The sequence below is a fragment of the Pteropus medius genome, unplaced genomic scaffold (genome assembly GCF_902729225.1).
Source record: "Pteropus medius unplaced genomic scaffold, Ma_sr-lr_union100, whole genome shotgun sequence".
Lineage (NCBI taxonomy): Eukaryota > Metazoa > Chordata > Mammalia > Chiroptera > Pteropodidae > Pteropus > Pteropus medius.
The window spans coordinates 7835969-7860430 of NW_024344253.1; the positions used below are offsets into that span (position 1 = coordinate 7835969).

General features: G+C 38.6%; 1 protein-coding gene across 2 annotated transcripts in view; it reads right to left on the reverse strand.

The window, feature by feature from the left end:
* Positions 1-7242: 7242 nt before the first annotated feature.
* The window catches only part of AIG1 (androgen induced 1), a 203621-nt gene continuing 186401 nt past the window's right edge, over positions 7243-24462 (reverse strand). For both annotated transcript variants that reach the window (XM_039869740.1, XM_039869737.1), the window contains 2 exons: positions 13254-13417; positions 7243-7901 (listed from right to left, as the gene is read on the reverse strand). In XM_039869740.1, coding sequence (XP_039725674.1) covers positions 7874-7901; positions 13254-13417 — 192 coding nt within the window. In that variant the 3' untranslated portion in view covers positions 7243-7873. The remainder of the gene's footprint in view (positions 7902-13253; positions 13418-24462) is intronic.

Sequence of the window (24462 nt, forward strand, 5' to 3'; positions counted from 1 at the left end):
TTGGTGCTTCACTTTGACTAGTTCCGATTGCAATGTCTTCACATTCACTTATCCTCTTTTCCCTGAAATCTCCAATCTTCTGTCAATCCCATTCAGTGTGTTTTTCACATCTAAAAGTTTTATTTGCATTTTTTATATCTTCCATTAGTCTCCTAGACATGTTAATTTTTCCCTCTGCTTTCCTGACATATGAAATATATTTATAATACTTGTTTTAATATCCTTGTCTGCTAATTTTATCAATCTGGGTCTATTTCTATTGACTGACTTTTCCCTTGATTTTTGTGTCAAGTTCCTTTTTCTCTTGGCATGTCTTGAAATTTTGATTGTATGCCAGGCATGATAAATTTTGTCTTGAGTACTGAATTTTTTTTTGATTGATTTTTTTTTTTTTGGAGGGATTATTCTTTAAAGAGTATTGTGCTTTGTTCTGGCAGGCAGTTAAATTACTGAAGATCATTTAATAATTTTGAGGCTACTATAAAGCTTTTTAAGAGTGGTTTATAGTAACTTTTACCTAACCCTTCTAAATGCCCCTGTGTGTTCAATGAGGGCACTTCATTCTGGCTGGCGGGGACATGAATAATTCTTGGTCTTATGTGAGCTCTTAGAGTTATTCAGTTTATAGCCCCTTGGTAAGTATTCTTTCTGCCATATTGTAGAATTTCACCTTATTCATGCGCAGATTGATATTCAGCCAAGACTGGATGGGACTCCATGCAAATTTCTGGAGCTTTTTCTCTTCATAGCTCCTTCATGTCCAGTACTCTGCTCCACAGATTCTAGGCTCTTCAGTCTTTCTGAACTCTGGTCCCCTTCTCTCAGTGAGATGAATGACTTTGTTTGGAATTCCCTTCCCATGGCTGTGATCTGAAAGTCGCAAAGTAGGCACAAAACCAGGGTGATTGTAAGGCACAAAACCAGGGTGATCGTAAGGCACATGTAGTTTATTTCCCCAGGGATCATAGTCCTATGCAGCTCTGCTGAAGAATGTCTGAAAATCGATGTTTTTATTACATTTTACCAATCTTTTCTAGTTGTTTACAGTTGAGTGGGGGCAGTTCCAGACCCTATCATTTTTCATAGCAGGAAGCAGGAATTCTCTAAACACAATATACTTTTCTTTTAACTTTGCCTTAATATTCTACTAGAGTTCAGAACAAATGCTAGAGGTTGTGAGGCTCTCTATTTATTCTTGGAATTCCTCCCCTCATCCCTACTACCCTTAGTTCTCAGAAACCTTTGTCCTGGAGTTTCAACTGGACTCTTGAAATCAGCACAGTGACCTCCTAACTTATAATGCAATTAGTGCCAAGATTATACTTTCAAATTGAACCAGTTTAAATAGAAAGCTCACTTCAAAACTGCCTCTAATACAATTGATAACAATATTATCAATTGGGGCTCTGTCTTGAGAAAACCATCTTGTAATATAAGAATTCCAAAATTAATGATGACCATAATACAAAATTTGTATACATACAGATAGAGTGGTAAAGCAGTGATGAGGGGCATTTGTGTTTCCCTAAAACTAGCAACTAGAGTCCATGGTTCAAAATAAAACTTGCCAAGCGTCTCACCTTTTAAGTTCAGAGAAATGCCTTGTTAAGGCCAGTCCCATCCTGTGAGATTTGCTAACAGATGGCATCCAGCTGAACCAGTTTCCTAAACCCCTCTCTTTCGATTTTTATAGAATAAAGGGAACAGATGGGGCAAGGATATTAGACCTCTGAAGGAAAGTTCATGGGGTATTAACAGTGCCTTTTTCCTTTCCAGCCCTCGATGGAGTGCTTGTGAGGAAGGGAACAGGGAATTTTCTATCTGTACCACCCTCTTCTGTTGAAATCTGTGTTTCCCAAGTTCCCTCCAGCCCTCAGTAAGGACTGTGGGGGTGGGGTGAGGTTGTGTGCCCCTGAAATGACAGAACATTTGGTGCTAGTGTTGATGGAGCTGTAAGAGAGAGTGCTGCAGGGCAGCCTGTGTTCTTGCCCTTGGTTTGGCAAGGATTGATGGGTGCATGCCATGGAAGGTAGCTGGGGCTTGCCAGAAGCAGAGACTTTTGGGTGTATTGCTTGTTGCTTTGGTAATAGGGGAGAAGAGGACAGGGAAAACGGTGCAACGGTGGGTCCTTGGGGAGTTCCCTAAAGAGCTAACGATTTCATCTCCACTCAAAAACCAGAGCCAACACTTGCTCCCAGCCCCTCTGTGCAAAGAAGGGACTCGCCAGTTCTGATTCCATTTGCTATGTTAGCATAGGTCATTCCCCTTCTTCCCCAGGCACAAGGAAGAGCAAGAAGGCAGAGAGAGTTTTGAAAGTTTGGATTTCAAAAAACACAGGATTAAATATTAAACCTGAATGGGATGAAGAAAGAGGATGTCTGGCCTGGGAAAGAGGCAGGGTTGAGAGCCCAGAACATTTAGTACTGCTTAAAAATGAATGAATTTCATTTTTGCACATATCTATGTTGAGAATATTCCATCGAATTTATTAATATGCTTGTGCATATATGTAAAACCAGACAAAGCATTTTAAAAAAGCTTTTATATTGTGTTTGATTTTATATGCTTGCAAAAATTCCCTTGAGAGAATTTTACTGCATGGATTGTTTTGACAAAGACTTTAGACAATATATTTTCAATAAAGCTTGGACATAAGATGCCTACCCCTGTTCCTGGCAAATCTCTCTAACGAGCATAGGCATTTGTTATTATTCCAAAATCCTTTGAATTGCACTTGAAATTAGGGTCATCTGTCTCAAAAATTTTCATTACTTAGTTGATGAGTAGGCATGAAAGCATCCAAATGTTTTGAATGTTTCCATGGGGACTTCTTCTATGGTCCTCAGCACTTTCATTTCAATAAATCAGATGAGTTTGAATAACTTTGACTGGCTTGTCAGCACTAAATAATTGGTTTGGCTTAATGAGGGAATAGTATTGGCCACTCAATTATTAGAAAGTCACAAATATGGGTTTTAGATGTCATCATGTGGCTAGTACTCTTTCTTTTCAGCGTAGTCCAAGAATAGCCCACATAAATACATAAAAATGCTCAATGATAATATGTGTTAGTTTTCTATTGTTGTTGTAAAAAAATTACCACAAATTTAGTGGCTTAAAACTCATATTTATTACCTAACAGTTCTAGAGGTTAGAAGTTGTAAAATCAAGGTGTCAATAGGGTAGAATTCCTTTTGCAGCTCCAGGTAAGAATTTGTTTCCTTGTCTTTTTGAGCTTCTCGAGCTACCCACTTTCTTTGGCTTGTGGAACATCCTTGTATCACTCCAACCCCTGCTACCATTGTCACATTTTCCCCTCTCATTATGAACTTCCTGCCTCCCTCTTAGAACCCTTGTAATTACACTGGCTGTATTGGATAATTCAGTGTAACACCCACATCACATTATGATCACATTATGATCTCCTGCATCCCTGAAATGTTAGACAGTTTATTTCTGATCATGACTTCCTGTTATCTATCACCCTCATTTCCTTGATATATCTATTTTCCAACCTTATCGAGACTGCCAATTTCTGGATCATTTTATTGTGCTCCAACATTGGTCCTCTTTCTTTCCTCCTCAGTTCCAACTAGGCCCATGATTCATCCTTCCAACCACCCTTGACATTCACCAGCTTGTCCTTTGTGGTACCTGCTCTTTTAAACACAACTTTCAACTTCTTTATTCTGCCTTGTCTGTTGAAGTCTCTTTGGAGGAACTCTTTAAATGGCCCTTGTTATCAACAAGGTAAATTCATGATCTTCAACCTCTCCAGGCCATCAGTGTCAAGGAGAAAGCCTTCTATGTTTTCAGAGTCTATGCTGCTCTCAGGGTGTATTACAAACTCCAACCCATCATCTGTTCTCTCACTCTCTTTAGGTAATTCTTTGAGGAGAAAATTTCAGCCATCAAAAAGAAATCCTTTGTCCTGCAAACTCACTTCCAAGGACACTTGTCCATTTCTCCTTTTTTCCTGTGACTGGAGGAGGTGTTTGTTCCCTCTTAAGGTTAACCTAGAATAGTTACCAATCAAGAATACTGACATTCAATTCATGTTACCCTCATAGCTTTTGTTCTATAGATATGTGTTCTGTTTTTGAAGGATTATTCTGTAATTGCTCTTTACTTCTTTACTTTCCACTAATGTCAATAACTCCTCAATTCTCTGGAATCTAGATTCTGTCCCTAAAATTTCACTGAAAAAGCTCTGACCTACGTGCAAAAAAATCCAAAGTTCAGTTCATCACTGAACCCCATCGCAGCCTAGTCCTCCTCCAGGTGTCTTATTTAAGCAAATGATGCTATCATTGTCTCAAACACATCTTAGATGGTTTCCTCTCAATTACCCCACACTATATCAGATACCCACAGTATAACAGATCTGTAGATTCAAGTTCCTAATACATATATTACATGTCTAAATATATAATATATAAAAATTCAATTTCGTCATGTATATTCTATATATTTAATTTCTTAATCTATACATCGTACCTAAATGTTATCTATTTATGTATACTATATACATACTTTGTTTCATATCTGTATTATAGGATCAGTATTCATCTGTATTTTCTTACATTTCTTTTATACCTTTTGAAACATTTCATTATTTAATCTATCTGAAAGCATATGTATGTTGTGTATGTGCACGTGTGAGTGTGCGTGTGGTTATTCATTTGTTGCGGCACCATTCTTTCAATCATTTATTATGCCCTTACTGATGTGAAATGCCATCTTTATTATTTACTAAATCCGTATATATACTAAGGCCTGTTTCTGGGTTTGTTTTCCATTTTGCTGATTTTTCTCTGTATTTTTGAGCCACGCCACACTATTTTATTGAATTTTTATGTTTTAAAAGCTCAAGGATCTTTAATAACTTGTCCTTTTCAAGATTTTTCAGTTGTTTTTACTTGTTTATTATTGTGTTAAATTAAAAAAAAATCTTTGGAATGTAGTTATATAGTGCTTATAAATTATTTGGAGGAAGAAATTACAGCTTTAAGAATAAAGTCTTCTTTTCCAGAATTTAGTATATCTTTTCATTTTGTCTTTTAAAAAAGTCCCTCAGTAGAAATATACATTATCTGTTCATGAAAAATTATTTTATTATAGTATCAGATTTATGTTGCTAGTATTTCATTTATGATGAGTGAAATTTTGTGATTTTTTAAAAAATTTTATTTGAGGGCTATATTAAGTCCGAACAATAATTTGAGAAGCTTTTCATTGTTTTTCACCTTTGGTACAGTTTCTTGTTATATATTCTTCTATTAACTTGCATTAGTTACTTGTTAATTTTCTTGTTCCAGAAGTTGGGCTAGAAGCACATTCTCTCCTGAGATTGTGGTTGGTGGATTACATATGCACACAGAAAAGCAGATAAAGCATGTACATCCTCTTGAGAACTGATGGGGAAAAGCAGGAGGTTCCCAGCCAAAAGGAGAAATTGCTGGTAATTTTTTTCTTAACACTCTGTGAGCAGTAGGTGGAGTCATCCTGATGCATTCTGCTCCAGGGCAAGCCAAGTTTCTGTGATGGGTCAGTGGGGGCATTAGCGTCTCCTAGGTGGATAGGTGTGTCTTAGTTCATTTCACACACCTGGAGAGGAAGCCCAGGGCATCCTGCAGGACGTGTGGCCAGGGTTCTGGGCTGAGATTCCCAGAGCAAAAATGATCCACCACGAGAAAATCAAACCGAACCCCATCACATAAATCTATCTCATCACATAAATCTATGCTGAACATCAGTAAGGCATTAAGTCCGAACTGCTACACTGTAAGTTGAATCAGCTTTATATCTAAAGCCCACAGGCATCCATTTCTTTAGATGTCAGTTTAGTGGCCCATGTAAAAAATAGTAATTGCTGGAGGAGAGGGATAATCACAGGATCGCAGAGGAAATGCCCAGGAACTCCTTAAAAATATTCCACTCCTTGAAGTTTCCCTTCTCAGAGTCATCTGGAAAAATGGTTTCCTTTTAAATGGTGGTTTTGCAGCTTTCCTGTGTTTTTTCTTCCACATGTAATTTTTTCCCCATTAATAACATCAATTCTATAGTTACATAAAACTTTTTTAAACATAATTTTTTTTTCTCCGGTCACAATATAACTTATTTCATGCCAATCCTAACATTCCCAAACACCTGAGAATAATAACAGTGTCGCAGACACCTTATTTCTGACCTTAAAAGCCTTTGATTTTTGAGATGAACATTCCTTCTCATAATATATTTTTCTATTACTAATGGTATTTATTATCAGAAATAAATGTAACATTTTTCAAATCACTTAGAGCAACTACAGAATATTTTTTTCTTTTGTGCATTATTGAGAGTTTTTAATAAAAATCTTAGTATTAACCCATCCTTAAATTTTTAGAATAAACCTTATTTAGCTTTAAAAAATTATTTGTATAATATTGGATTTATGTTGCTAGTATTTTAGTTAATGGAAATGAATTTTTTTCCTTTGCTATGTTGGCTGTTTTGAGGGTTATATTAATTTTGAAAAATAATTTGGCAAGTTTCTTCATTCTATAATTTTAGGACGATTTAAATAACATGAGAATTGTTACTTGAAAGTTTTCAAGAACTTGCTCATTAAATACTCTGGACCCAACTCTTTTGAAGATACTTAATTGATCATTAAAAAAAAATTCCACAAATATCAGTCCATTACAGCTTTCTGATTCTTACTGAATCCATTTTTCCTTGAAAATTGCACATTTCACTGGGTCTAAAAATTTGTTGCCATAAAGCTATGTATTTTTATAGTTAAAAATTTGCTTCACATCTGTGCTTATATTTGTGTTTCTTTCTCTTTCTTTTCAGTTAACATCAGTAGTTTGCATATTTTAATGCTATTTGTATAGATGAGATACTGTAAAAATCGATTTATCAATGCCACTGTTATTTTCCTGCTGCCTTACGTAATTTCTGCTTTCATTTTTATTAGTTCTTTCCTTATATTTCCCTAAGATTTATTTTTATGTGTTTCTTACTACATAGTCTGCATTAGTATTATTTTAAAATAATTATGGTTAAATACTTTGTAAATTGGATTTTTTCCCCCCCAAATTATTCTTTATGGATTTATCAAAAAGATACACATTTTTAAAATTGGCAAATTATAATAACCAGGTTCAGTAAGCCCATGTTCAATAGGTAATAGAAACAAAGTAAGAAAGAAGTCACCAATACTGTAAGGGTTTGAGATGTACCATGCAGACACCAGACTAGGGGTTGCTTGGTCTTTATTAAAGTTATAGTTTGCATTTAGGAAATGTTTCACAAGAATAAATCATAAAGTCCAAAAACATTTACAGTTTAGACTAAGTCGATGTACTTATTATTAACATTGTTTCTTTGAGGCAACTGTGACATTATTGCAGTAGGGACCATCTGTCAAGTTTCTTCCAGCCTTGTATTGTGGCTCAGGTTCATTACTCCAGTCACCTCTAGGACAAATACAGGAATGCCTTGCTCCACATCTGCCCCTTTGATTTTCACAAATGTATCAGCAAGAAACACAATAGAATTTTGTTCTTAATGGTATTACATTTGCATAAATTAAAATCCAAGGACCTGTTTGTTTTTAAAACTAGAAGAGGAAAAAAAAGAGATGTTATTATCAATTATGAATTTGGAAAGATTTCATTAAATCACACTGAGGGAGAATTATTTTGAAAACTGTATTCTTATATATATATATTTCTCTCTAAAAGGTGTCCTCTCTCGGGCGGGGAGGTGGAGGAGCATTTCACTTTCTTTGAAGTGTCCTCTCCTGTAGTGCCAAGCCCAGGGGGTAATGAGTCTTCGATGGTGGCTCGAGCCAGCTTTTCCATGTAGGTTTAGACCTCATTCCAATTTAGGCTTCTCTTTCTCTTCTTCCATACCTAAAATACAGGCAAAGTACCTGATTTGAACATCATATTAAACTATGAGTAGCTTTGCCAAACTACTTAAAAACAACCTCTCATCTCTCTACACTTATTCTCATCCACCCTCTGGTACCCTTTTCTCCAGTTAAGAAGGAAAGTCATTGTTGACCGCTTTCTCTAGAAAAGTCCTCAGTGACCTCTCTCCCCGTCCACATCCCTCCCCACCCCGCCCCCCAATCAAGACTAACATCTCTGGGACACACCCAGTCCTTACAGTTTCTGGGAGTAAGGGACTCAAGTTAATTCTTGACTCATTAAGTTTGTAAAGAAACCCCAACAAGACTGCTCCCTAACCAGCTTCTAACAATTGGGGGTGTACAGCTGACGAGTTTCAAACAGACCTCATTAATTTTTATTTTAGTCCTGTATCTTCTTCCCAAGGCAAGGACTCTGGATTTTCACTAGTCAAGAAATCTTTTTTTTTTTTTAAAGCTCATAGAGAGCTCATTATCCACAAGAACTGTTTATTTCCATACCTGAGTGTCCTTAAACTTGATTTTTCCCTTTCTTCAACCCAGTCCCAGTAAAACTGTTTTTCTTCCTGAGAGACCAGTAAGACCTCTGTCTGTGATTCATAATGAATAGTTAGTTAATGATTTTTCATTTTTTTCTCAAGTCATTCTTATGAATTAAACTTAAATCTGGAAAATGCTCCCCACTTCTTTTTTCTTTTGCTTCTAGCTCAAGATTTTCCCTCTGATATCAAATTCTCAGAGACTTCAGCAGAACAGAAAAAGCCCCAAATATTGTCTCCAAGGTTTTGTTGGTATTCTTTTATAAATTGCAAGCTCTCTGAAGACAGAGCCCCCTTTTCTTCCAGCTTATATCCTTAGCACCTAGTACAGTGTCTGTCTCAGTAGCAGCTCAATTAACCTTTATGGAATCAATTAATAAACAATGATCACAGAGGCGGCCTTAGCAAGACTAGTGGGAAAGCAGTAGAATATGGAACTTCACAATATAAGAAATTATAAAGCCTAACCTCAGAGGACCATCAAGATAAGGTTTACATTAAGACCCTCCTTCCCCCAGCTCCTCCTGTGTGTTTTTTGGGGATCAGAGAGGTGGCGGTGGAATGCGAGTAATATGCTCTGAACAGGTGTCCTTAGACATTCTTTTAGGTTTGGTTTTCATGACTAGGGAACTGGCAGAGATCCGTAACACTTTTTTCCAAAGTACTTCTCAGAAATCATATTAGGGAAAACTTCAAATTGAGAAGTCGGGATATCTGAAGGGAGGAGGGATAAGGTTGAGGTGGAAAAGACAGGCGATGTCTTAGTTGTTGGGTAACCAAGGCAAAGACAGCAAAACACAGCATGGATTCCGTTCACACAGCACACATGACTTGGGTCCCAACTTCATCCCATGTTCATCCCTGCGGAGAAGCCATCAGGAGCTAACTGCCTGCTTTTCTTTTAAAAGTCTGTTTCCTCCTAAGTGCTCTCCTGCAGATGGGGTGACTTGGCAGAAAGACTGGAATCTTCAAAAGCAGGGATGGAGAACAGGGGGTGTTCACTGACCCGGACAGGGAAAATGGCTCCCCACCTACTTTCATTTGGCAGCTTGGAGGGAGAGGGAAAAAATGAGACAGCTGTAAATAATATTGGGAAGAACCAGAGGCATAATTTCCACACGAACAGCGGAAACCTGTCACAAAGCTGAGGCAGGATGCCCTTTCAGAAACACAGAGGAAGAACTGGTTGACCCCGAAAGAGTCAGTCACCTGTGAGTCCCCAAGGCTGGGAGAGGGGCTCAGCCAGAGGGCAGTGCTGGGCACTGCAGACCTGGCGGGGGGCGCTGTGAGACATGAGCCAGATGGGCAGCTTGAGGAGTGGGAGCGGGGTGCTATCACACAGGCCTGGCTTCAACTTCTTCCTCCTTTTGCCTGATCTCTCTGCCCTCACCTCAACCTTTCACTTTTGGACACTTTCCTTTCTGGTCATATGAAGTTTGACTTTAATAAGACTGGTCAGCTCAGTTGATACACTGGAACTGAAATAAATGCTTAATCAAGGTACAGAGCTATTTCAGCTGTTAAAGGTTAAATTGTGTCCCCTTCTCCCCAATTCATATGTTGAAGCGCTAACCCCCAGGACCTCAGAATGTGAAGAGAAGGCCAAGGTTATGGATGGACCACTGTTTGTCAAAGAGATTAGGCACGCGATTGTGGATCCAATTGACTATCTCAGCAGAAGCCAGGGATGACCTGTGGGGGTGCCCCTGTCTGATGATTCGGACCCCCATGAATTATATGGAAAAGGTTTTTGGCAATTTTGTACTAGCAGAAACACTGTCAGTATGGATTGAAAGAAAAGGGATGAAATGGAGGGAGAATGATTCTGAAGGCACTTTAGAGGCTGGCTCCTTGGTTTCAGAGGGTAGGGCTGTTGCTCATGGCCAAGAGTGCAGGGCCACAGCCCCCTCCTGGTGCATCCTGGGGACAGAGCATGCAGCCAATGGGGATTATTCTCACTCCTTAAAATCCAGTGGAATTTGCCTTGCTGGCTTTCAAACTTGGTTAGGGACCATGACCCCTTTTTATCCTGCCATTTTTTTCTTTTGGAAAGAGAAGGCATAGTCCATGACTGTCCAAGCACGGTGCTCTGGAAGCAGGTAACTTTTGGTCTGGTTTCACAGGTTCACAACTGGAGAGCAATTTTGCTCCAGAATAAATCCCTCCCAGTTTTACTCATATGTAACTTAGGTGACTTTTAAGGTGAGCTTTTGGACTTAAGAGCTGAGGCTTGAAAGACTTTGGGTGCTGCCAGGACATGAATTTTGGGGGGCAGAAGGCAGTGTTATGGGCTAAATTGTGTCTTACCGAACCTAGCTCCCAGCATCTCAGAATTGTGACTGTTATTCGGAGACGAGGTCTTTATCTAGTTTTAACGAGCTTACCAGGGCAGGCCCAGTCAAATACAACTGATGCCTTTATAAAAAGGAGAAATCTGCAGACAGCCTCACATATAAGTGAGAATGGCACGTGAACCTGAAGATGGCCATCAACAAATTAAGGAGAGAGACCTGGAACGGAATCTCCCTACAGTCCTCAGAAGGAACTGACTCTGCTAATCCCCTGACTCAGGCTTCTGGCCTCCAGAACTGCAAGACATTATATTCCTCTTGTTAAAGCCACCCAGTCTGCTGTACTCCATTGTAGCAGCCATAGCAAACCAGCGCAACATCCACAAAGCCACCTGGAGTTACTTTCCTTTAAAAAGAGCAAATACTTAACTACTAATTTAGCCTATTGTAAGGACTTTTTTTTCATAGTTCATATCAGGTTGGTCTGTTTTGTTATTTTATGTTAGGTCCATGGTTTTGAGTGAAGTTTCTGAACTCATGTGTCGTGTTTTCCAATGGTGACATTCTGATGGTTCACTAGAAAAAACACTGGATTGACCATCAGTCAGAGGTGTTGGCTCTGCAATTACCTATCTTGTTACTTAAGGTTTCTGGGCCTCGGCTGCCTCTTATTAAAAGGAAAGGGTTGCTTTATGTGATTTCTAACCTCCTTTTTACGTTCTAAGATTTTGTAATAATGTGATTTTTCTCTTGTAGTTGAGGCCAACATACCATAACCAAGTGGAGGAAGTTGATTCATTAAAAATCATTATGGATACAAAGAAGGGGGCTTGACTATGGTATTCTTGGGGAATTTTGTTTAGGGTGTAGTCAAGGTACTCGGGACTGTAATACTGCATTTGATTTTATTCAACTCATTCTAACAAGACACACACACAGAGGACACATACTGCTTTTAATCAGCAGTTTCAAATTCAATTACTTACAGAACCAGGCAGCTAATGTGACTGGAGCAAAGCGGCCAAGTAAGGACTAGGGAAAATCAGAGCACCATCTAAGGGGGCAACTGATACTTAATTCCAATCTATCTATCGTCAGAAGAGAACAGTGGGTTCATTGTTGCCAGATCTTAAAATATTTGATGAGATTAAAAAAAAAAAATCTGGTCTTTCAGTGAAATCGCCCAATTTTAAGATACTAGTTCCAAAACAAAGGTCCCAGGATGTGGGCCTAATGAAACTTTTTGGCGGGTAAAACTTGGAGGAGGCCATCGGTCATTCCTCTCATATATGAAAGAGATGCCCACTTGGCACAAAACATCTGCCTCTATGCAGTTAATTAGATGGTCCTATGTAGATAAAATTAAGCTCTATATCTGACAATGTAGATAAAATTAAGCTCTATGACTGACATGAATGTTAGTCAACTTTCACTCAAGTTATTTAAGAGAATGGCACAAATTAAATCTAATAGATCATTTAAAGAAACTTAGTTTCTCTATTCATTCTTAATTTCTCAGTTCAAGCTGCTAAAAAGCAGTATTCTATTAGTCTAGATTGGATTTTTTTCTCTCCTGGTTTCAGGCCATCTTCTCTTAGAAATAGTAGAACAATGGCCAAATGACCACTGGAATCAAGCTAATCAAGGGAAAACAGTCTGTCATAAATACTTCCTAAATAACACATATTGAATGTGTTAGCTTAAATTGAAATACGGCCTTTATCCCAAGAAGCTGAGAAAGTTTACATTTGGTTCTCAATACATTTTTGGAACTTAATGAAATACTTTTATAAATTAATTAGTAGAGAAAGATTATTATTCCCATTGAACAGAGAGGAAAATTATCAAAAGGTTAATTTCTGGTCTCCCAAGCTGTGGCCTGAACTGAAAACAATTTGACACTTTTTCTAATAGACCACTTATTAAAATCAAGCCAGCTGCTGGGAAAAGAAAGCTTTAAATTCCTCCAAGCCATTTAACATTGGCTAAGACTTTGATGCATATCATATTAGAGGATCCACATACACCCAAAACTCAATAACCTTCCAATGACTGTGTTTTATTTGTCTAATTAGATCAAGTTCCTGGCATAGTGTCTGGCACGAAGCACTGTACTCAATGTTTGTGGAACATAGATCATTTACTGGTTACATCTAGAATGCTGTGATTGTATCAGAGGAGAGAGGTCCAGAGCTCTCTAACATCCCCAAGCCATCTTGCCTTTGGATGTATTTTCATGCAAGGCTCATATCACTACATATCTGCGCTGTTGCTTTTTCCGCCTTCCCGTTTTTATGTTATCTTACATACACTTTGGACGGGTTTTGCACAGCTTGGGGAAGTTTATGTGCCTTGCCAAGATGGAGGCTCTGCTATAAATAGAAACAAAAGAGAAATCAAATCATAGGTTAAGTGAGGTTTTGTAGCAATAAAGTATTACCCTTTACTGCACATACCTCGTTGCTACCTTTCTTGTTTTATGCTCCCCTAAATAATACTCACTTCTCTGTGTGTCCCACATATAGCTGTTCAGAGCTTCTCCCAGCAGGTACAAAAAGTTTGTTATGATGGCTGCAGACCCAAAGAAGATGATTCTGGCTCCTGGGCCAATGTGTTCCAGGAAAGGGTACACCCACATCCCAGTTACATGATGCACCCAATACACCCTGTAACAGAATTAGAAAAGAGACAAAGACAAGAGTCACTCTTGTGTCAGATTTCAAAGCTGCTAATATTACAAATATGGACGCCCTACTCCAACCATTCTTCAGCATTGCTAGTCCCAGGTTTGCTTCTGACAGCTCAGAGCTACCAGAAACTTTGTTGTCATTTGTTTCTTTTCTTTTACTTTTTACTCTGAAATAATTTTACACAGACAGAAGAGTTGCAGATGTAGTAGAGAGAGTTCCAGTTTGCCCTTCCTTCAGCTTCCCTCCTGCATGTTAAGATCTTGTATAACCATGGTACAATTACTAAAACGAAGCAATTAACATTGGCACAGTACTACTCAGTATGACTGACTACTACTCAGACTTTATTCGGTCCTGCTTTCCCATTATTGTCCTTTATGTGGTCCAGGATTCCACGCTGTATTTAATGGTCAGGTCTCCTTAGTCTCCTCCAACTTGGCAGTTCCTCAGTCTCTTCTTGACTATCCTTAAACACCTGAAGGGTTCTGGTCAGGTATTTGTTTTTTTAAATACTGTTACACGATCTTCTTAATCTCTTCTTTATATAATGAAACAATGCAGCATTAGGCAACCACATTATAATAAAACCTTGGTAAATACGTGCCACGAATCTTGCCATACTGCCTTCCAACTAGATACCAATATGTATTCCATATACTGACAGAACCATCTCATAACCTTATTGATACCTGGCTTCCCACAACCTGATTTTTAAATTCCATATTTGTTTTTTTTTTCTTTTTTTCCTACTTTCCATACTATGTAAAATAGGAACTTTTGTGTTCTGGAGATATTTTAGGCTCAGTGGGAATACAACATAATTAATCTCCACTGTTTCCAAAAGTTTTAGTAGAATAATTGCACCACTGGTTTCTGACACAACTGCTAAGAGTTATTTTCCAAAACATTCTTGGGTTCATTACTTTATCAACTGTTGTCAACTTTGAAGACTGCATAAAACATAAATAATTTTATTGCCTGAGGAATAAAAATTGCTTTCTAGACTTATGTGTTTTGGGGTCATTTTCCTTACCAACCATGGCTTCACTCCTCTTTATAAGTTTACCTATGAATATATTACATCTGGATACTTCATCCAAGGCCAGAAATTTGGGGATTTTTACCTTAGAGCTTACAGTCTCAATGAGGGTGACAGCACTGTCCCCTCAAAGAGGTAAAAATTGATTCTGGGAGGGTGGCGAAGAAATCTTACTCTTTATATGGTAAGGCACAGTTACATATATATATACAGAACATCAAAAGATACATAGCTTATCTGGGATATTAAAATTGCATAGGCCCAGCAATTCCATTCTTAGGTATATGTTCAAAAAAATGGAAAGCAAGGACACAAGCAGCTGTTTGTGCACCAATGTTCATAGCAATATCATTGAAAATAGCCAAAAGATTGAAACAACCCAACTATCCATCAACAGATAAATGGATGAACAAAATGTCTATACATACAATGATATACTATCCAGCCATAAAAAGGAATGAAATTTTGATATGTGCTACAACATGATGGACTTTGAAAACATTATGCTGAAATAAGCCAGACACAGAAGGAAAGATATCATATGATTCCACTTAAATAGGCAAGTTCATAGAGACAGAAAGTATAACAGAGGTTACCAGGGACTAAGGGGGAGTAGGGAATGAGGGGTTGTTGTATAATGGGTTTAGAGTTTATGTTGGGGGTAATGAAAATGTTTTGGGTATAGATGGTGATGGTTATATAATAATATTGTGAATGTATTTAATGACACCAAATTGCACACTTACGAATGGTTAATATGATGAATATTAGGTCATGTCCATTTTACCACAATAAAACATTTTCATGGAGTGGATTGGGGAAAAAGTACCTAAGAAGTTTCTTTGGTGGGGCAAGTCAATAATGACAGAAAGGTTGAGAAACACTGTCTAAGAGAGAAGAGGTGGTTGTTAGATCCAGCCAAGTCAGCTTGAATACCTGTTCTAACTGAAATATTTTACTAGAAGAGGAAGCAAAGCTAGTCAACTTTTTTTTTTTTTTTTTTTTAAGGCTGACGCATTTGTGAGAATAAGCAGAAATTAAATTGTTAGAACTATCCTATGGAATTCCGATGCATAATATTGTTTGTCCATAAATTAGAGGCAATTCTGTCTTCCTAATCTTGTTTTAACTAGTGTAAGAAGGTGTTGTGTGACCATCATGTACCTGATTAATTTTTGTCAAGATAATTTATAATATCCCCAAAATGTAATACCATAAATCTATAATTGATTTTCAAACTCCATTTATACAATTATAACCCGACTCACTGTAAAACTGTTTCCTCAATTAAGCAAATTAGGAGCAATTCAAATTCTGAATGCTAGTTATATATTTTTTTAAATAAACATTCCTGACATTCTATTTCCTTCTGGGAGAATAAAACTTACATTTGCAGCTTTTGGTAATATCTCTAATGCCAGGCCTCTACTCCTCAGATGTTGTTTGCAATGTACTTTTGGTCTGCATGGAATCATCTTATAATACGGAATAGGTATAACAACCATAACCACATCCTATCTATCTGTAGATGACTCCTGAATGTCTACCTCCAGCCTTGACTCCTCCTTGAACTCCAGAGTTCTATACCCAGTTGCCCACTGCACATTTCAACTTGGAGCATCTCCAACCTAACACTTCCATGACATCATCATCATGCCTGCATCCTAATTCCTGCACATCTTTCCCCTCCTCCCGTCATCCAATAGCAAATATATGTCTCCCACATCTTTCACTTCTCAAATCAATGACTACTATATCACTTCACAGTAGCTTGGGGCAGAAAATGCGGAGTCATTTTGGACTTTTCTTTTCCTCATAATCCACATCCAATCCATTTTTAGATCTTATTGGCTCTGCTTTCCAAATATGCCCCAAATATTTACTCCTTACCATTGCCTCCACTACTATTTGGGTTCACGCCATCATCACCTCTCACCGGAACCACTACGACAGCTTCCTGTCACTTTGCTTTCACTCTTGCTACCGTCTATTCTATAGCCTATTCTCATTGGAGCAGACAGATTGATCTGGATTAAATGCAAGGCAGGCCATGCCACTACTTTGCTCAAACCTTTTGCTTCCTTTCTCACTTAGAGTAAAAGCCGGAATCCCTAGGTGATTCTTCAAGGCCCTACCTAAGCTTGCTGGGCACTTTTCTGATGTTTCTCCTACCAACCCACCTCGCTCACTCCACTTTAGCCACACAGAGTCCTTCTATTCCTCGAGCACGCTAAGCATTCCTCGCTGGTTCCTGTGCCGGAGGCTCGTTCTTTACCCACATTGGCCCCAAGGCACCTATGGTATGCCCTTGTGTCCTTCAGATTTTCACTTGAATGCCACTCTCTCAATTAGGCCTTCCCAGGCCACTGTATTTAAAAGTTGCAACCCTAATCTTGAAACTCTCTAATCTCCATCGCTTTATTTTTCTTCTCAGCGATTTAATACACTATCTTTATTTTTACTTATCTGTTTATTGTCTGTCCAATGAGCACAAGCATTTTTATCTGTTATGTTCATTGATAGGTCTACGGCCCATGGAGAAGTGTCCGGCACACAGAATACGCTCAATTATTTGTTGTATTACTAGTTGAATAAAGGAACAATAAAAAACAAGATCTGTTTATTAAGAAAGGAATGCATACCTGATTTCTTTATTGCTGCATGGACTTGCTTCTCTAAATGAGGCATTTAACATTGCCTCCGAAAATGAAGTAAAGGTTTTCATTTAAAGAAGTTTTCTTGACTTGGTAGGTTATCAAACCATCTCAGATGCAGAAATCCTGTTAAGTGGGGTTTTACCCGGATTGGTGAGTGATGCATCCACTTGTCCTAACAGGTTGTGCTTTCACTATTTGTTTCTTTGATATAATCAGACCTCAATTTTCTGCTCAAAAGTGACTCATGGCCTTGCTCATCTATTTGTGGAGAGTTATTAGTTCTTGGTTGACTTTCAATTTGTATCTTATTCTAAGGCCTTCTTGTCTTAATGCCCAAATACCTTCTGATTAAGGTAATGACACTAATTTTAACTTTAGCCTAAAAAACTTATGATTGTGCATGTGTGCATACATATATAAGCATATGTTATAGTATCCTAAGACTTCTAGAATGGTTTGTTTCATTAAATGTACCTCCAATTTCCCTCATTTTAATGTGCAATTTAAAATGACATTTATTAATGCCTCTTATCTGAATACTGTACTACACACGAGGGATACAGAAGTAAATGAGGCAAAGGCGATGCTAGTCTTCATGCAGTACAGGCTAAGGAGGAATAGAGATATTAAGGGAGAAATGACAAGTGTGGTCAGAATTAATGAAGGGTTAAGTGTAGGATTATCATGGGTGCACAGGGATCACTCCTTGCTGTTTTTGAATCTCACACCATTAGTCTTTCTTTCTCTTGTCTATTCAGCTCTCTTTCAAATCAATGTTTTTCACAGCTGATCAATATGCTCCAATGCCTTTCATTAAAGTACAAGAAACATATTTTTCAACTTCACAAATACTGCTCTGTAGCTCTCCTCTTCAAAGGCAAACTTCTCTAGTGAGTCTACAGTCATTGACTCCATATCTATACTTCATACTAATTTCTCCTTCCACAATGGTCTGACTTCTGTTCTTGATACGCCACCCACACAAACTGGTTCTTTGGCATAAAGTTCTCTTAGTTTTCCTCCTACCCTCTGGGCTGCCCTTCTTGGATCTTTTTGTAAATTCACCCTTCAGTATCCAGTCATTAAATGTTGAATTTTCTTAAGGTTTGACTTTTAAACCTTCTTCTCATGTTATGCATTCTCGGTTGATGAGTTCATGCATGTCCGCTGCTTTATGTCTACTACCTCTACATAGATAGCTCACGAATTTATGTCTTCATCCAGATCTCTCCTCTGTTCCTGAACAGTTTACTGAACAGTCCTCAAACATCTCATTTTGCACATCGTAAAGATACTTCGATCTCGATACACCTACAGTCGAACTCAAGCTGTTTTCCCTCAAACCTGGTTTTCGTCTGGTGTTCCTTATCTCTGCAAATGGTAACACCATTTATTCAGTTTTGCAACTCAAACCTGGGAGCTACCTTTGCTACTTCCCTCTCTTTTATCACACATATTCAATCTATTACCTTGTCTTGTTAGGGTTATGTCACATCTCCAATCTGTTGATTTTTTCCCCTATCTTCATCCCAAACATCTTAATTTGTGTTCTGATCACCACTGTCTAGAGCACTGTAATTGCTTCTAATTTGTCTCCACATTTGTTTTTGTCACCTTCCAATTTATCCCCATAACTGCCAGAGTGATCTTTTCAAACCAGAAAGCTGAACACATTATATCCCAGCCTCAAATATGTCAATAGCCTCCCATTGTTTTTTGTTAAAGACCCAGATTTTAAACAAAGTCTAGCGTGCTCTTCATAGAGTGACTTCTACCCGTTTACCCCCATCCCATACCTTGCTTCTGTTATACCAGCTTTCATTTGGTTCCTTGATTTTGCTATGTTCCTTCCTGCCATGTGGATTTTCACGTGCTCCTCTTTCTGCCTATGCTATTAGGTATCCACCCCTTAGACTAATTAAGTTATATTTCTCCTTTATATCTTAGCTCAACTATTATAACTAACCAGTCACCACTTAGGAGCGCTTTCCCTGATCTACTAGGTCAGATTTTATAAGCTCTTAGAGAACCATGAATCTCTTTTATTTTTTTTTAGCTCTTCTTTTTATTAGTACTTAGATTTGAATGATATCTTTTTAAAATAATGTTTCTCCCTTCCTAGAGTATCTAAATTCTGGGAGATAAGGAATTGTGTTTTTTTTTTATTTCTCATTGTATCCTCAGCACTTACACAATGCTTGTCACATAGTAGAAGAATGAATGAAGTAGCATTTAAGCTGTGATAGGAAGGATAAGTACGAGTTAATTGAAGGAAGATGGGAGGCAAGAACTTTCTAGCCGAATGGAATTGTATGTCCAAAGATCTGAAAGCAAGGGAGAACTCCCAGATGTTCAAGAAGAAAATATTTTGGTTGAGATCAAGGGAGAGAGGGTGTGAGGGGCAGGCAGGCACCACACTGTGGGTGGCTTTTAAAGCCATGGTAAGAATTGTAGACTCTATCTTAGTGTGGACATCAGGAAGTCTTTGAGGGACATCAAATAAATGTGAAACAGATCAGAATGACCTGGAAAACAATGTATCAGAAACAGTGGTGGCCGGGACTGGAATGGTAACACTGAGAATGAGAATTAGAGGGTATATTTATGAGATTTTTAGGCTAGCGTCTATCAAACTGTAGGCCATACACAGTGGCATGATGGAGATGGTCAGGAGAGCAGGTTGATGGATCTTTAAGATATTTGCAAGCTGCTTGGCTGGTAGCTTAAATCCAACCACAGCGAGAGTATTTATACCAAGGAATGGAAAATGTTATACATCAGGCTCTTCCCTCCCCAGCCTCTAGATAAGCTGTTTGTTAAACATTTGCCAGTAACCACTGGTTACTAACATTTTAAAAAGTAAGAACAGAAGAAAACATAATAGGAAGTCTCAGAAAGCCTTGCCCATATGATGATAAAAATTGTTTTGTGAAAGTTCTGTTTCACTTGTATGTGTGTGTGCATGTGTGTCCATACATGCACACACATGCATGCTGGCAGGGTCATGATGCAAAAGATTTTTTTTTTAATTTACAGTAAAATAAATTTGAAAAGCACTGATTTAGGAAACTGAATTAAGAGAACTTGGCGATTTACTGGATTTAGTTAGTGAGGGAACTGTGACGAGTTAAGGATGAATCATAGATTTCTGGCTTGATTAACTGGGTGGAGAATGCTGCCCTTTCCTGAGACAGAGAAAGCTGTAAGAGAGTTGGTTTGAGGCGATGACGCGTTCGGTTTGGACATGTTGAATTTGAGGTCTCTGTGAGATATCTAAGCGGAGATATCCTGAAGGCAGCGACATGGGTTCAGACTGTAGTGAAAAGACTAATGTGGCAATACAGACATTGAGTTCATTGGCAAAAAAAAAGATGGTGGGTAAAGCCACCAGAACAGATTGAGATCGCCCGGGCAGAGTATAAGGTATGAAGAACGAGAGTCCATGAGGGAGCCCTGAAAAGGATCAAGATTTAAGGGGTTATTCGAGGAGGATGAGGCAAAAGGGAGACCAAGACAGGTGGGCTAGTGACATGGAAGGCAGAAAAGCGTAGTTTTGAAGCCAGCGAACACGTGGTTCAAGGGTAGAGTAGATAATGTCTGTTAGGACAGCATCTTTGAGAATTGAGAATAATTAGAAAACTGAATTCCCACCTATAAAGTAGAAGCAAGACTTTCAGATTCCAAGTGGTATATGTATCTTTTAAATCAACTTTGGATTGTTGAATGGCTATAAATGATATATAGTAAGTAAAGAAAAATCGGTCTTGGCAAACTCAGTAGCTCTTTGTGCCATATGGCCAAATATCATCCTATCACATAAATCCTGAGTTGTGGTGGTCACCGGAGCCCTCCAGGAGCTGTATTGAAGGAGTCATACTGTCCCTCCCTTTGCTGTCTCTGTCACCCTTATTTATTCTGGACAGACATACTTATCTATCTTACTACTGATGACCTTTCAGTTCTTAAGAATAGTTTTATTTTAAAAGGGATTTAAAAATTACTTTCATTATTCATATTTTGATAAGGAGCTAGGCTATTCGGCAGCTAGACTATTAAGTCATAAGACACAAGACACAGATTTATATGCAGTAACAGCTGACAGCCAATGCCATTGACTTCTTAGCGACAGGCACTGTGCTAAACGTTCTACATGAGCAACTCTTTGGGGACAGCATTTCAGCAGTACCATTTTACAGATGAGGGCACTGAGGCTCCAGGAAGTGCAATAAGTGGAGAAGCAGGGATACATACCTCGGTGGTGTAGCTCTGAGCCTCTACGCCAGGCTCCCCTAGGATACAATGGATGAGAATAGGGCTCTGGATGGCTTTTAAAGGGCTATGAACAAAAAACGATCCAAGTCTAAAATCTCTGTGTAAATTTTTTCTTGTTTTCCCACCGACTCTAAAAGTAATTCATGCTCGTTATAGAAATGTGTGAAATATAGAACTGTTTGCAAGATGTAAGATAAGTCAGTTTGGGTGAAGTTTTAACACAAGACTGAGTCTCCTGTAAAATTCAGGAATCAGATTTTATAGCTTCACCAGAGGAGAGGAAAACCACTGCAGGAGTAAAGTAATAAACACTTCCTTCAGAGAAGGCATTGACTTACTTCTTAAGAAACAGCCACACCATACACGCATTTAGACTACTGGAATTTACTGCACTGCTTGGCAGGCAGCATGTGCCCCAGGGTGGGGTGAGATAAGGGATGTGCATCACCTTCTCACACAGGAGGTCTCTGTGTGTCTCACATGGCACCTCCAACCTGTTGCTTCTGAAGGACTTTTCAAGGGCCATTTTGACTTTGGGCTCAAATGCTGACTTCAGAACTGACCCTCACCCTTTAGATCTAAGCGTGTCATTGTAGAACCATTCTAAATGGCCCCTTGGACCATGTCTTGAGTATTGACTCCATGGAGACTGGTTCTTGTTACATTGTTGAAAAATCTAGAATTCTACTGGAGTTTTCTGGAATTCATGTACTCATTCATTTATTCAACAAACATTTCTTGAGCCCCCACCTTGTGCCAGATGGGGCAAACAGCAGTGGCGATGCAAAGGTGTGCCCTTGAGGAGATCACGGTGCAGAGGGGCTGCCAAGGTTCCTATGAAAAGACTGTAGGGCCCAGGAAATATGACAAAGGACGTCTGCTTAGGTGGGAACAGGGCTCTGGACACAGGGCTCAAAAAGTTCTCTTTGGTGTTATGTGTGGAAGTACTGGAGAATGAATGCATCGGTGCACAGGCAAATGCTGGATGGAAGAATCTCATCTGAAGCAGTGGAGAAATATCCTCTAGCTCAACTACAGAGATAATTTTAGGAGTTACATATATGGTTATATAATCCTTCACTTACTGTGGGTTTAATAGAGTATTCTTCAAGGCCATCTTTAAAGTATAATTATGATTCAAGATTCATCAAAGACTTTCCAAGTTTCTCATTGGAGCTGGCCCAGATTTACAGAGCCTGGGCTGTATCTATACATCGGGGCTGTCTTTACGGGTGTGCCTCCTCTGCAGTGCCTTGCGGCCCTCTGCTCAGAAGCGCCCCACACTAGCTTTAATGCTCTGCTGTCACTGTCTTGAAATTCTTAATAATTTTTGAACAAGGGACTCCACATTTTTATTTTGCACTGGGCCCATCAAATTATGTAGCCAGTCCCGTCTACATAGCTATGTCATCTATTCTTTGGATATATTTCCAGCTCATTCACATAGTAGTAGGTCACTTTGAAGATTATGTCACTTCTTGAGCCTCAGTTTCCCCTTTGGTAAAGCAGTATAAACTGCCTACTTTAGAGATGCAGTCATCAGATAATGTAAAGTTCTCAGCACCGTCGATTTAGGTTAGATAAAAAAAAAAAGTAAACATAACAAACAAAAAATTTTTCCATTGCTGTTCCTTAGGCAGAAATATATAATATTTTTCTGTACTTCTCACACACAAAGATGTTTTCACGGTTACAAGTCTCTCCACCCATCCCCGGGGAAAGAGGCAAATTGTGCGTGCCTCCCAGACTGAATTCCTGTAATGAAGTAATGAGGGAATGTGTTTTCTTCCTGATTCTCAATCATAAATATCAGAATAATTTATCCACATAGGAAGGCCAATAATCTGCTTCAAAATATCTTTCTCCAACACATGTCCTGGCATATGTCTAAACTGATTTCAAATGATTTGCTTCCTCTGAGTCCCACTTTCCACAGCCTACCTGGTCTTACAGCGATGTTTCTCTGGAAAGAATTCAATTCGAATTTCCCATGGTAAAATTCATACTGATTTTGCTTAACTTTAATCATTTAGACTTTCTCAAAGCATATAGGTGCCAAGCATCAAAGTCGACACATTGAACACTGCAGGGAACATGTGTTCCTTCTGGGGGGAAGCGGGGAGTGTAGTCAGCAAGAAAATCTTACGGCCCAAGCGACCATCGGGGTTGGCTGCGGTAGTGAGAAACAGAGGTGTTTAAACTGCCAGCTCTGGAAGGGGAGGAGGCACATCCTAAATCCCACAACAGAAAATCACAATTTTCCATGTTTTGCGGACATGATCTGTAGTGTCTCTTTAGTACATTTTGTGCTTCTCCTTCTAGTAGATTCTTATTTCTAGGATTACAAACAATGTTCTAGTTATCCCTGCCATGATTACATCTTTCATGATCCTGCAATCTCCCTGGACTACCACCAATCTTTCTCTCTTTAATTGCCAACCTTCTTTAATAGCAAAAATTGCAGACATTTCTTGAGCTCCCGCTTCGTGACAGTGCCCAGTGTCAAATTACAGTGAGGCCGTCTCTGTATTAATCGTCACATCTGTCCTTTGCATGCTGCTTCTACAACTGCTAAATGTTTATTTTTTCTTTCGACAAACGTGTACCAGTGTCTAGAATGTCTCAGACACGTGCATGTAGCAGGATATGAAGTAGATGTGGTCCTCGCCCTTGTGACAGGGTTCCCAGTCTAACAGTGATACAGACATCAGATGACACTCTAGTACTATGTTCTTATTAGTACGAAGGAGGAGTGGTAGAGTCAATTATTATTTTTTTCAAGTTGAGTTGTAGGGTTCTTTTTTTTACCTTCATTTTAATTTTTTGTCAGAATTAAACCATCAAAAGTTCTAGAAAGCTTGCATATCAGAAACTCACTGCTCCATCCAACTGCAATTTTTAGTCTCTTTCCATGCCCTCTCTTTCTCTTCAGAGAAACCCACATTCAACAATTTCAGCTATTTCTTTTAGCTTTTATATCCATATTTCTTAAAAATAGCCTTATATTGCTGTTTCTTAATTTATCGATTTTAGATATTATCTTCTGGCTTCCT